The sequence below is a fragment of the Typopeltis vanoorti genome, chromosome 17 (assembly GCF_054136105.1).
Source record: "Typopeltis vanoorti isolate ZY-2024b chromosome 17, IOZ_Tvanoo_1.0, whole genome shotgun sequence".
Taxonomy (NCBI): Eukaryota; Metazoa; Arthropoda; class Arachnida; order Uropygi; family Thelyphonidae; genus Typopeltis; species Typopeltis vanoorti.
Window position 1 is genome coordinate 14,362,192 of NC_143565.1, and position 13,118 is coordinate 14,375,309.

General features: G+C 34.2%; 1 protein-coding gene across 4 annotated transcripts in view; it reads right to left on the reverse strand.

The window, feature by feature from the left end:
* The window catches only part of LOC150097176 (uncharacterized), a 296,897-nt gene that overhangs the window by 8,223 nt on the left and 275,556 nt on the right, over positions 1-13,118 (reverse strand). For all 4 annotated transcript variants that reach the window (XM_090407105.1, XM_090407107.1, XM_090407104.1 and 1 more), the window contains exon 18: positions 12,796-12,820. In XM_090407105.1, coding sequence (XP_090263231.1) covers positions 12,796-12,820 — 25 coding nt within the window. The remainder of the gene's footprint in view (positions 1-12,795; positions 12,821-13,118) is intronic.

A 13,118-nucleotide genomic window follows, 5' to 3' on the forward strand; every position in this document is an offset into this window, starting at 1 on the left:
CAAAAGGAGGGGAAAACTACCAGCACACAGGAGAAAAAGTCTGCATTCACTCGCAAGTACTTATAATATTATAAATTTTTGATCAGAATGAGATATAACAATGAAAATCAAGCAAAAATTAATTTAACGATGTTTATGTTTAATTAATTAATAATTAATGATCAATTATTAATTAATACAGCGATCCCTTGGTTAGTGAGGTAATGCGTTCCTTAAAACAGGTGCATTAAACGAAAATGCACTAATCGAATATAATAACCCATGGGAAAAATTATAATTCGTTCCTCAAATTTCTTTTTTGAACCTTAACTATTTTATAAAAGAATTAAGGTATGTCTCAGGGCCTAGTTAAAGGAAAGCCATGAAGCTGAAAGACAATAAAACATATTCAGAATATGAATTTATTATTTTACTTCTTAACAAAGAACTGAGCTAACGTAGTTTAGCGGGCATTTTGTTTCTTTTTTTTTTTCATACAACCGACGGCATGGCCCTATTACCTCTTCTACTCTGCAAATTTTACTGCTTCTCTCTTCATCAGGGTCAGCCTCTAAGCATTGCTGCTGAAAAACTTCGATTATACGAAAAATATTTTCAAATTGTTTCTGTGAAATCTCTTTTGGCCCACTATCAATGGTTAAATTTCCTTCATATTCTTCGGGATTTTCCCGCTGTGCATCTAAATTTAGCAGGTCGAAATCACCCAATTCTTCAGAATGAGATATAATTAACTCTTGGACGTTATCATTGAAGGGGAGAAAGAAATTTCTCCCCTTCAATGATAATGTCCATATCATTGAAGGAGAGAAATGATACGGACATATGAATTGGTCGCCAACACGCGAAATCACGTGCTTTATAGATAAAATTTCCCAACTGTTATACAAGCAAAATGGTTACCACTTTAAAAACTACAATGATCATAAAAGAGAGGTTAATTTTCCGACGTGTAATAATAAACTCATCCCAGAAGACAGAATGATTACCCTATTATAGGAATGGATTCTCCTTTTTGTGACATGAGCAGAAGTTTCTAAGGGTTTCGAATCTGTCGTCGTACTATAGCAGATGACAAATTTTGGCGGTAAAAATTTGGAACATAGTGTACATGGAAGTAGTGTAGTATGCCATTAAAAACAACTTTGTAAAATGTTTTAAATCAGTAACTAAATTATTCCATTCTGGTGAGCGATTTTTTAAAACGGTTAGCCATAAAAATGTATAGATATTAAATTTTTAAAATCCATGACATTTATTTTTAAGATGTATATAGGTGCACTAATCGAGGGATTACTGTACATTACAAAATAACCAAGATGTTCTGTGAAATTTTCAGGATTTGTGAAGTGTTCCGTCGTAGGAAAAGTTTGGGAAATGCTACAGGATGGTTTAAATAAATTGGGATTGTGGGCATAGGATAATAATTATGAATTTAATGTTTCAAAATGTAAAGCTGATATGCATTTCGGGTTGAAAAGGTTACATACTGTGTCATATGGATGGTACTGGAATGCAGAAAATTGATAAGGCTAGGGACTTGAGAGTAATGGTGAAACAAGCTGAAGTTCAGAGAGCATATTGCAAGAGTTGATGATATAGCTCAAAGGATTTCTTGGATGTTGAAACACATGCTGATAAGTTATTTCTTAGGAATCAAGGGGTGGTACAGGGGATCCAGAAACGAGTGACCAAGCTGGTGACAGGTCTGTGGAATGCTCCCTTTGAGGATAGGTTGAAGGTGTGGGTTATAAAATTTAGATGATAAGCAGAAAAAAAGGGGACATGATAGAAACTTATAAGCAGGGTCTATCATCAGATTTGCAATTGTTTGCGGATGATGCAAAGATAGCCAGGGCAATCAGGGATGCTACTGATATTCAGCAATTACAAAATGATTTGAATAGACTGGAAATCTGGGAAAACGAAAATGGCTATCAGTTAAGTGTAAAATTATGCACTTTGGTGTGATTAGAGATCCAGCAGCATATTATATTAGCGGGGTTATGCTACAAGAAACTGAAGAGGCAAGGGATCTTGGTGTGTTGGTGGATAAGAATTTAAGTTCAAAGGTCACATAGCAAAGTTGCAAATACAACTCAGAGGATAATTTCAATGCTGAAGCGAACCTTGACATGTAAGGATAAGGAAGTAATTTTGCCTCTTTATAAGGTTTTGATAAGACCACACTTGGATTACTGTGTTCAGATTTGGTCTCCCGGGTTATCTCCAAAGGGATAAAGAAGAGTTACGAAGATTATATTTGGATTATGGGATTTAGATTATGAGGACAGATTGCGAGTATGTGGATTGCAGACTCTGGTTAACAGGAGAAAGAGGGAATGATATGATAGAGGTCTATAAACTTTTGAATGGGTGTTATAGCATTTCAAATGATGAAATTTTTTGTTATATGGAAGGCGGGGAGAGAACACAAGGGCATCCATGGAAGTTAAGGTTGTTCTCAGACAAGAAAGGGATAAGAGCTAGGTTTTTCTATCAGAGATCAGTGAGTGGAATAATTTGCCCTTAGGGGGTAGTGAGTGCATATAGTGTAAACGAATTTAAGGGAAGGCATGATAGCTCATCCTCATCAAATTCATGACATGTACCCTCAAGGGGTGTACAGGATATGATAGCACCACATGAAAAATTTACATCATTACTAACTTCCTATCTACAATTTTCCTCCCAATCAGTCTGTTACTTGTCAAGACTCCAATATTATCATTATCAGATCTTATATTTCTATCGTCTAAGGCACATTGTACCGTTTCAATCCACGTATATCTTGGTGTTCCTCTGTGTCGTTTTCCTGCCAAACTGGCAGAGAACACTTGTTTTGCTAATCTTTCCTCGCCCATTCTGTTTAAGTGACCATACCACCTGAGATTAGCTCTGCTAACGCATTCCTGGATGCCGACAATGTCAAGTTCTTTCCTAATATCCTCGTTTTTAATATGATATTGCAATTGATGCCATTTGTTCACGCCTCTAATCTTTCTCAGGACTCTCATATTTGCACTCTCTAGTCTTTGGTCAAGTGTTTTACTTCTGACCCAGCTCTCAGATCCATAAGTTATAACTGGTTTGAACATTGTCTTGTGTATTGTTCCGACTAATTTCTCTCTTATTCCATATGAATTTATTCAATTGACTTCCTACCATACCAGCATTGTTGATTCTGTTGTCTATTTCCATATTTAATTTACCATCTTCACTAAAAATCGTGCCTAAGTAGCTGAAATACTTTACTTGTTCCACATGTTTCCTGTTCACAACACAGTTGACATTTTCAACAATTCTACCTATTTTCATTGTCTTTGTCTTTTTAATGCTGACCTTCATACCGTATCTATTACAACAGTTATTCAATTTACTCAGGGAATCTTGCAAACGTATAGCGGACATTTTCAGAAGTATAACATCATCCGCATAAAGCAAAGAGCTGACATTAACATCTCCAATTCTGATATCATGTTTAATAGCACTTTCCTTCATAATGTGATCCATATAGATAATGAATGACAGAGGGGTTAATGTACATCCTTGTCTCACACCAGATTTAACATTAAACTATCTTACTGTACATCCTTCAATTCTAACTGCCGACTTACAACTCAAATACAGACTAAGTATTGCTTGATATAATGCCCCATTGACACCATATAACTGCAGCGTATTGAATAGCTTCTCTCTTGGCACCATATGATATGCCTTTTCCAGATTGGCAAAACTTAAATACAGATCCTTTTTATATTCCCATGCTTTCTCGACTATTTGTCGTAAAGTGAAAATCTGATCCTGACAGCCTCTATTTGGCCTGAATCCACATTGTTCTTCACCAAGCTTTTCTTCGACAATTCTTCTCAACCGTTTGTCAAGTACACTTGCATAGATCTTGCCAGGAACACTCAGTAAGGAAATACCTCTGTAATTCTCACATTCAGTTTTATTTTCCTTTTTATATATGGGTACTATGAGAGCTCTACTCCAATCATCGGGAATTCGTCCCTCTGTCCAGGCTTTCTGAATTATGCAGTGCAGCCACTGTAAGACTCTTATACCACCATATTTCAGCATTTCTGGTCGAATATCATCTACTCCTGCTGCCTTTCCACATTTCAAGCCTTTGATAGCTTTTTCTACTTCAAGTATGGATATGGATTTCTGACTGCATGCCTGGTCAGTGTTTTTCACCACTGTGCTGTCATCACTGCTTGTTTCATTTAGCAGTTTTTCAAAGTAATTACTCCATACTTCAAGGATATATTTTTCTCCTGTGTTCATGTCACCTTTATCATCTCTAACTCCTTTTACAGTACTCTTTCCTCCATTTCTAAGCATCTTCAACCACCTCTAAAATATTTTGCCACCTTCTTGATATTTGTTTTCAATGTTCTTGCCAAAGTCCTCCCGTGACTTTTGTTTAGATAGTTTTACACAGAGTTTAGTTTTTTTACATTTGTCTCTGTATTCTCTAAGAGCACAAGCTGACTTATTTGCCAGGAACTTTCTGGTGGACACAGGAACTTTAACTTCCTATGTCCACCATACAGTTCTCATTTTTCTATCCTTGTAGACAACCTCACCACATGCCTCTCTGGCTGAATCAATCAAGGTTTTCTTCAAGGCTTGCCACTGAGTCTCTAAAGTTTGGTTCCTGTTCTCAAACTCTTTCATTTTTTCTTCAATAATCTTTGTGTATTTAGTCTACAGTTCACATCTGAGAGCTGCTCAACCTTTATTCGCTTTAAAACTTTCTTACATGTTATTCTTTTCAGTACAAAATTCAATTTTATCCTGCTCAAGACTGAATAGTGATCACTTCCAATTTCAAATCCTCTGTACACTCTGGTGTCCTGCACCAGGGAGAAAATATCACTATCAACAATAACATAGTCAATGATACTTTTCTTATTTCTTGCCTCTTCTCTCCATGTGAATTTGTGCACATTTTTATGTTGGAACATGGTGTTAGTAATAACCAGTCCATGTCCTGAGCAGAAATCCAACAGGTATTTACCATTATTATTAGCTTTGCTCTTTTCTCCAAATTTTCCCCAAATATTTTTGTATGTCTGACAATCATTTCCTACTCTGCTATTTAGATCCCCAACAAGGACCAACTTTTCCTTTTTCATTGTGTCAGTTGCTTTTCTAAAGAATCAAAAAATTCCTCCACTTCTACCTTAGTAGAACCTTCTGTGGGACCATAAGCACAAATAAGTCTCATTATCCAGTCCCCCATTCTCATTTTTGCCCACATCAGTCTACTTGAGACTGCATGCCATTCAAGAAGATTAGCCTCGTATTTTGTGTTGAATACTATGGCTACTCCTTCTTTTCCTTGATTGTCATTGCGTGAATATAACATTTTGTATTTATTGCTCAGTAAGATCTCACCAGTTTTTGTCTTTTTTGTTTCAATCACCCCTATCATGTCGATCTGGTACTTATCTAATTTCTCAGCTGGCTCCATTTCTTTGCCATTCAGGCTTCATATGTTGATAGTACCGATCTTTAACTCTGGTGATGTTGTGTTGGGGTGTGCCTTCAGATTTGTTCCAGTAGCTGACTTTTCACTGTTCGCCCTGGTTCCCTGGCGAAAACAATGAGGGCCTTGTTTAACCAGGCGACACCCCAGCCGGCATGAAATTTTGTCATGTTGTACTATCATTTTGTATATTGGTTTAAGCCAATAAGAATACAATTTGGTCGGCTAAATCCCAAATTGCCAGCACATCCGAGTTCGTTCAGTATCCAGGTAGATACCCAACAGGGTACACCATGAGAAGGTAAAGACTGGACATTAGATCAGAAGCCCTGGTCAGTTCTCCGCATTCCTTTAAAGGCTATGTGGAGGTCTCCTCTCAGTTATACAGTTTTGACCCTTAAGCATGATCTTTAATTCTTGGGAAAAAAAAGTATTTGGAACTAATACAGTTTTTAGCACAATTTCATATATAAAAAAAAAATTGACTGACATATTTTATTAAAAATCAACTAATTAATTAATCCCAACATCCTAAATTAAATTATTTCAGTTTAAAACCAAAAAAAATTATTAAACTAACAAGTAAAATAATATTAAATTACATACACTTACCTTTTAAAAATGTATTTTTCTGTTTAAATCTGTTTCACTATAAATTTATAATTCACACTTCACTCAGTGATTCACTACACACAGAGAGCAATGAACACTGGTCGCTGTTCACAACAGTAATGCAAATTTTTTCACAAATCAGAAAAAGATGAACCAAAAACAGGAACACATGCTTTATTGCTTCAATAAAACAAGTGTTCTACAGCTACCCCGCCATTGGCCAGAACAGGCCAACCCATAATAAAATTTTAAGACAGAAAAAACATCCCATGGTCGAGAGTGTAACGTTACATATCTCAATCACTTTTACGATTATAATTTGTGGAATTTTTTACTCGATCCCGCAGGAGAGTTCCCCATTTACCCCCCTCTCTGCAAACACACATGACCATATGATTGCATTTTTATCGATGTATGAAAGTTTCAGAATGCATAGCGCATTAGCACTTATCTTAATTGGTCTAATTGCAGGATAACTTTGAATACTTCTGCGGTGTGGGAACAATCGGTTTGTTTTAAGATTATTAGAAAACAACAATGAAAGAGAATGCTATATTTAGTTGGTATATTTGAAATACTCAAAGATGAAAATATGTGAACCATCATTTATAAGATGTGAGAATAGGAAATGAAAGGAAAGAATAAGTGTAAGCAGAAATACTTTCATTAATGCTAAACAAATTATTAATAGTTAACATTTGTGATAGGTGTGTCCTATAAGTTGCTGGGTAGAGTGAATAGCAAGCCTATAAAGTCTAGACATGAATAAGTAAATTTATGATGACATAATTAAAAAAAAAGAAAACTTACGAGGAGACAGAGAATATGGCAGGAATAAATATGGTTTGATGGAGCAGCCAATCATTTCGTAAAGTTTGTTGCCCATGTATGTGTATTTCTTTGTTTGTGTATATTTCACTCCGTTTTTTTCCTAGAATTTTCTTTTGTTTACCGAGACTCAGTGTACATAACATCCGATCATTATCGGAATTATCCACACTTTCGGGAATCCTATTTTTTTTTTTTTTTTTAGTATCAGCAATTCGTCTGTCTTATCACTGTCTTATCAATCTCACATATGTTGGTAATTTTTTGTAGATCAACAAGTCTTATAATCCACAGAATATTAATTTTTATTCAGGAATAGATATTTTTTTACTGTTTGTTGTTTCCGAAGACTAGATTAAAAATGTCTCTATACTGTTAAAAAACTTTACAACCTCAACAGATGCTATACTGCATAGCAAGAGAAACATTTAGGTTTTTTCTCCTAATATTCACTTTCAAATTTTCAGTTCCAGAAAACATGTGTAACAGCTGTTTGTAATACAGCCATCGGATACAGAACAACTCATGACAAGTGACAATGTTCAATTGGATTGGCTGATACAATAACCAATCACAGCCGCTAAGTGCTGGGTGAGCTCACCCAGCCTTGCCTTCTCGGCGGTTTAAAAATACTAGAACGCTAAGAATTTGACCCGTTGCACCCTCTTTACATCTTTTCAAAGGGTGCAAAGGTGTATGCATTTTGAAAGCATACCCGGACTATTAACACGAATGTGATGCAATGTTTATGCGTTGAAAAGTGCCTCTTCATGAAGCATGAAGCACTAATGCTTCGTTATCCTCGTGAAGAGGGCAATGAAGCATTAGCATATCGTGTTTAATTTTAGGAATCATGCAAAGCCTGCAAACAATTAGGAGTCTTTAATGGGAATGAATGCAAAAATATAATATTGGTGATACTGATATTTCGTGGATGAGCACCACACACCTGGAATATTTTCCCCTGCTGTGAATATAGGCAGGAATGTTGAAAACATCAGACCTGAAAGGGAATGCCATAGAACAAATAAAACATTTCAGTTATTTAGGCACAAGTTTTAGCGAATATGGTAGATTAAATATGGAAACAGACAGCAGAATCAGCAGAGCTTGTCGGTAGGGAGTCAAGTAAATAAATTTTATATGGAATAAGAGAGAAATTAGTCAAAACACTTTATAAAGTCCCTGTATACAAGAGAGTGTTTGAGCCAATTTTAATTTACAGATCTGAGAGGTGGGTTGGAAATAAGAACAACTGATCAACTGAAGACCAGATACCTGTGTTTTGATGCTTTTCCAGATTGCATTACTGCAGTTTTAGAACAGAAGGAGGAGATGAATTGAAACCAACTGCCTTCCTGATTAGATGACTGAGTGGCTCAGAAGTGAACACCTGACTACTGAAAAGGAAACATTAGCACTTACATATTATTATTATTATTATTCCTGACACCTCCAAGGAGTCCGAAGACTAGAAAACTGAGATATCTGTTGTACAGTCAAGGTATTCAGGTTAGATTAGACAATAAAGCCTTGTAATTTTTAAATAAATGACAAACAAAAATTGGAGTTACACATTGAGCTTTAGAAATTCAAGAATTTAATCTTAAGGTTTACTGCATTCCTGGGAAACAGAATATAGTAGCAGACCTGCCTCTCCTGATCAACCACAGAGAGTGAACAAGAGAGATAGATGCCTTAGGGAAAGAAAGCAATTTCTATTTCACATCAAAATACTATGGACAATAATAATAGTGAATGGAAGGTATAAGAAACTAAAAGGAAGATAAGGTTTGCAGAAAATCTATCCTGATTTGAAGGCCAGAATCTTCCTAAGAATTCTCCCTCACTTGATACAAAATATCTTTTTTTTTTTTTTTTTTTTTTTTTGATAAGGATGAAATTTTGTTTAAGAGACCCATAGGGTTCATTGCAAAAGAAACCATGATTTTAAGTAAACTATCTGGTATAGATTTTTTGTAAAAGGTTTTAAGTTACTATCTATGATAGTAGCTTAAAACCTTTTCTAGGTAGGATTCAGAAGAGCAGGCTAGGAAGGGAACATTTGGTAATGAAAGCAAAAGTACAGTAGAAGCAGTGCTTAGCCAACAGGCTAAATAAAAAAATTCTGTTCTTTTAATAGTAGCTAAAAGAATGATTATGGGAATACTATATTAGGTGAGTCACTGTGAAGGATATAGCTGAAGTATTTAATGAGCATTTTATGCTGGTGAAAGTGATTTCATACAAAGCTTGAGCATGGATGGGGTGGTGATAGGTGTAGGACTAAATGTAAACGAGCAGGCATTCTTTGCTCTAAGTAAACTCAATAAGGTAATAGGATTTATTCACCTATCTGTCACTTGTTTTTAAAAGACTAATACAGGGGAGTATTGGCTCTCTTGACATTGCTTGTTTAATAAGTTCCCTATAATAGAGGGAAGTTTCCAAAAGAGCTGAAAGAATGTAATTATTTTCCACTGCATAATTAGGGTGCTGTGACAGGTTTCAAATTACAGTCAGCCACTCTACATAACAGTGATGGATGGTTAAGGGATTGAAGAGACTGGTGATCCAGGATTGAGTTTGTAACAGCAGGATTCTCTATGGGGTTGGCATGATTTGTTAAGTAGCAATTGTGTTTTAACAGCTGACAGATTACAACTGTGTGACAGATGTACTAGACAAAGGAAATATCGTGATTTTGCATAGACCTCTGATAGCTTGTCACATAAGAAGATGACAATTAACTTAGGGTAGATAGTTGTATAATAAATTAGTTGGATAGAGGATTGTTTGTGTAATGTATGGGGAGAGAGAGAGAGATCTATATCCTGGGGAGGCTAGTGACTAGTAGTGTACTATAGAAGTCTATTTTTGGGTTATTATTGTTTAACATAGTTGAAACGAAGATATTTATGAAAGAATTAAACCAAGACCCAGTAATAGAAAAAATTAAAAAATATAAACATAAATGGATGGAACACGTTCAAAGAATGAAAACAGAAAGATTACCAAAACAAGTCTTAAAGTACAAGCCATTAGGAAAAAGAAAACCAGGACGTCCTCTTAAACGATGACTTCTAAGGCCGGAACAGGCCATGCTAGGCCTAAATCTTTGATATGTATGATGATGATTATTGTTTAACTTATATATTAATGATACTGGGAGAGTTTTAAAAGGATGTGTGCCACTATTTTAAAATAATGCAAGGTTGATAGGTGAGTAAAACTGGTGCTGGCTCTTTAGAAAACACACCATCTTAAACTGCAAAATCTTAAAATGCTTAAACTGCAAAATCTTAAAATCTTAAACTGCAAAATGCTTTGCATAAGATTTTGCAGTTTAACTTCAAAGCAACAACAACTTCAAAAACCTCATTAACTTCAAAACAAACAACAACCCATCCTTGCAAGGCAAGGATGGATTGTTGTTTGTTTTTGTTGTTGCTTTGAAGTTATGATATTAATGTATTGTGTTTATTAATAGTGTGTGTGTTCTTTCTTGCTGGTTTGCCTATTTGGCAGAATGAAAAAAGATTGAAATATCTGGATATCTGGAAGCAAAAAACCTCCCACTTCTACATGAGACCTCTAACTCGCCTTTAGATAAAAGAAAATCCTTTAAAAAAGCTTCTTCAGATTATGGCAATCATGAAGAAAACACTGACATCCAAAAGTACTGAGGTTAGAATTCTGCTGTGTAGAACTTTGATCATAGTGTATTAGACTAATGTGGGGCGATTTGCCCCACATTAGTCTAATACACTATGATCAAACATGGCTGCATTGTTTATGACATAATGAAGAGATTTTAGGATGTGTTCAGAGAAGAATGATTAAAATAGTATTAAGTTTCTATGAAGACATACTGAAGGAATGCCATCTGCAGAGTTTGATGGATATGAAGAGTGATATGATTCAGATTCATTGATGAGGTGTTCATACTAGATTAATTCAAAAGAGACTATTCAGAGAGTAGAGGGATAGAAGAGAAAAACAAGATATCATCCTCAGAAGCTGGAGAAGGAAGGAATAAAGAAGAGAAAATGGCAGATGAAAGAAGCTGGTTACTTGAGACTTAGTGAGAGGTAGCAAAGAAACTTAAGTCATGGATTGATAAGTACTGTATTTGGTGGTGATGAGTTCCCAGATGATGATGAGTCTTTTGAATTTATGAATGCTAGATGATGACGTCACTTACATATAAAATAAATACTAAAAATGGAGGAAATACTTGTCCTAAGCTGTATATAGTTCTCATAAATCAGAAAAAGTAATTCTTAGACCTACTACCCAACAGTCAAAGCTACCTACCTGCATCCTCAGAAGGTGCCCCTTAGGACACTTTAGGTTTATGGTCTAGTATCATCCATTCACAGTATTGTTTGCATGTGCTATGACAATTTTCATATTGCATTCCAGATGTGACAGACTAAATATTTGAAGCCTCAATTACTTGAATCCTAAATTCTGAATTGTCATTTTAACTTTTCATATTTATTATAAAAATAAAAACAAAGACATTTAAAATTTTCAAATTAAAAATTTGGAAGGAGAGTTAATTCGGTCTTTTTTTATGAGGAAAAAAAAAGACTACTTTACATAAATTCCATCACTGTATATTGTTTAAGGAAATTAACAATGTAGATTAGATAATAATTAAAAATAATTATTATTTCCTATATTTTGCAAAAGTCAAATCGGTATCTTCAGGGATTAATACACTGGAATTAAACACATGCACACTTCAGTAACAAAGATGAAAACAGGTGAGATACAGGAAGACCTAACATCCTAAGTATATTGGACTTTAGGTCTTCCTGTATTGCGCCTGTTTTCACCTTTGTTATTGAAGTATGCCTGTATGCATGTGTTTAATACCAGTGTATTAATCCCTGAAGATATTACTGATTTGACTCTGGCAAAATATAGGAAATAATTATTACATATTTTTAATTATTATCTAATCTACAGATTAGATAATAATTAGATAATAATTAAAAATATGTAATAATTATTATACAGGTGATAATAATTATAGAACAGGTGATAATAATTATAGAACAGGTGAATTCATTTAACTACCTAGGATGTATGATCACTTATGAAAATGAAAAAGATATAAACATAAAAATTGCAAAATATTTAAAAATAACAGGAGTAATTAACTCTATATTTAAACCAAACCAGGCTAAAAGTATACAATACATTAGCCCTACCGGTCTTAATGCATGGAAGCGAAATCTGGACAATAAAACAACAAGACAAACAAAGATTAACAACAGCAGAAATGAAGTTTATGAGAAAAACTGCAAAGTATACCCTATTTGATCACAAAAGAAACGAAGATATTATGAAAGAATTAAACCAAGAACCAGTAATTGAAAAAATAAAAAAATATAAACATAGATGGATGGAACACGTTCAAAGAATGAAAACAGAAAGATTACCAAAACAAGCCTTAAAGTACAAGCCAATAGGAAAAAGAAAACCAGGACGTCCTCTTAAACGATGACTTCAAAGGCCGGAACAGGCCATTACTAGGCCTAAATCCTTGATACGTATGATGATGATGATGATGATCTAATCTACATTGTTAATTTCTTTAACAATGATGAAATTTATATAAGGTAGTCTTTTTTTTCCCCCCTCATAGAAAAAGACTGAATTTAAATACCAGTGTATTAATCCCTGAAGATACCGATTTGACATTGACAAAATATAGGAAATAATAATTAAATATTTTAGTTATTATCAAATCTATGTTGTTAATTTCCTTAAACAACATCCAATGCTGGAGAATCAACGTACAAGCCTAAACACCAAGATTACATAAATTTCACATTACAAAAACTTACCTATACTGCAGAGAATTTCTTTAGACTGAAAAAGAAATAGAAATAATTTTAAAAAAATGTCAAATGAAAAAAAAAAAAAAAAGAAAAAAGAAATTAGAGGATCTATTTAATATTTTACTTTTTTTTTTTTTTAAGCTTTTAACACTATCTTAAATATTCAAAATTTAAAAATTTTTAAATAATTTTAAAGCAGTCATAGTTTTGAAAATGTATTAATGAATAAATTAACATTCAAGAAAACTTAAAAAGTAGTATTATAAAATACTCGTGTTTAGTCTTCTCAGAAACAGCATTACTTGCATATTCAATAATAAAGCCACAAG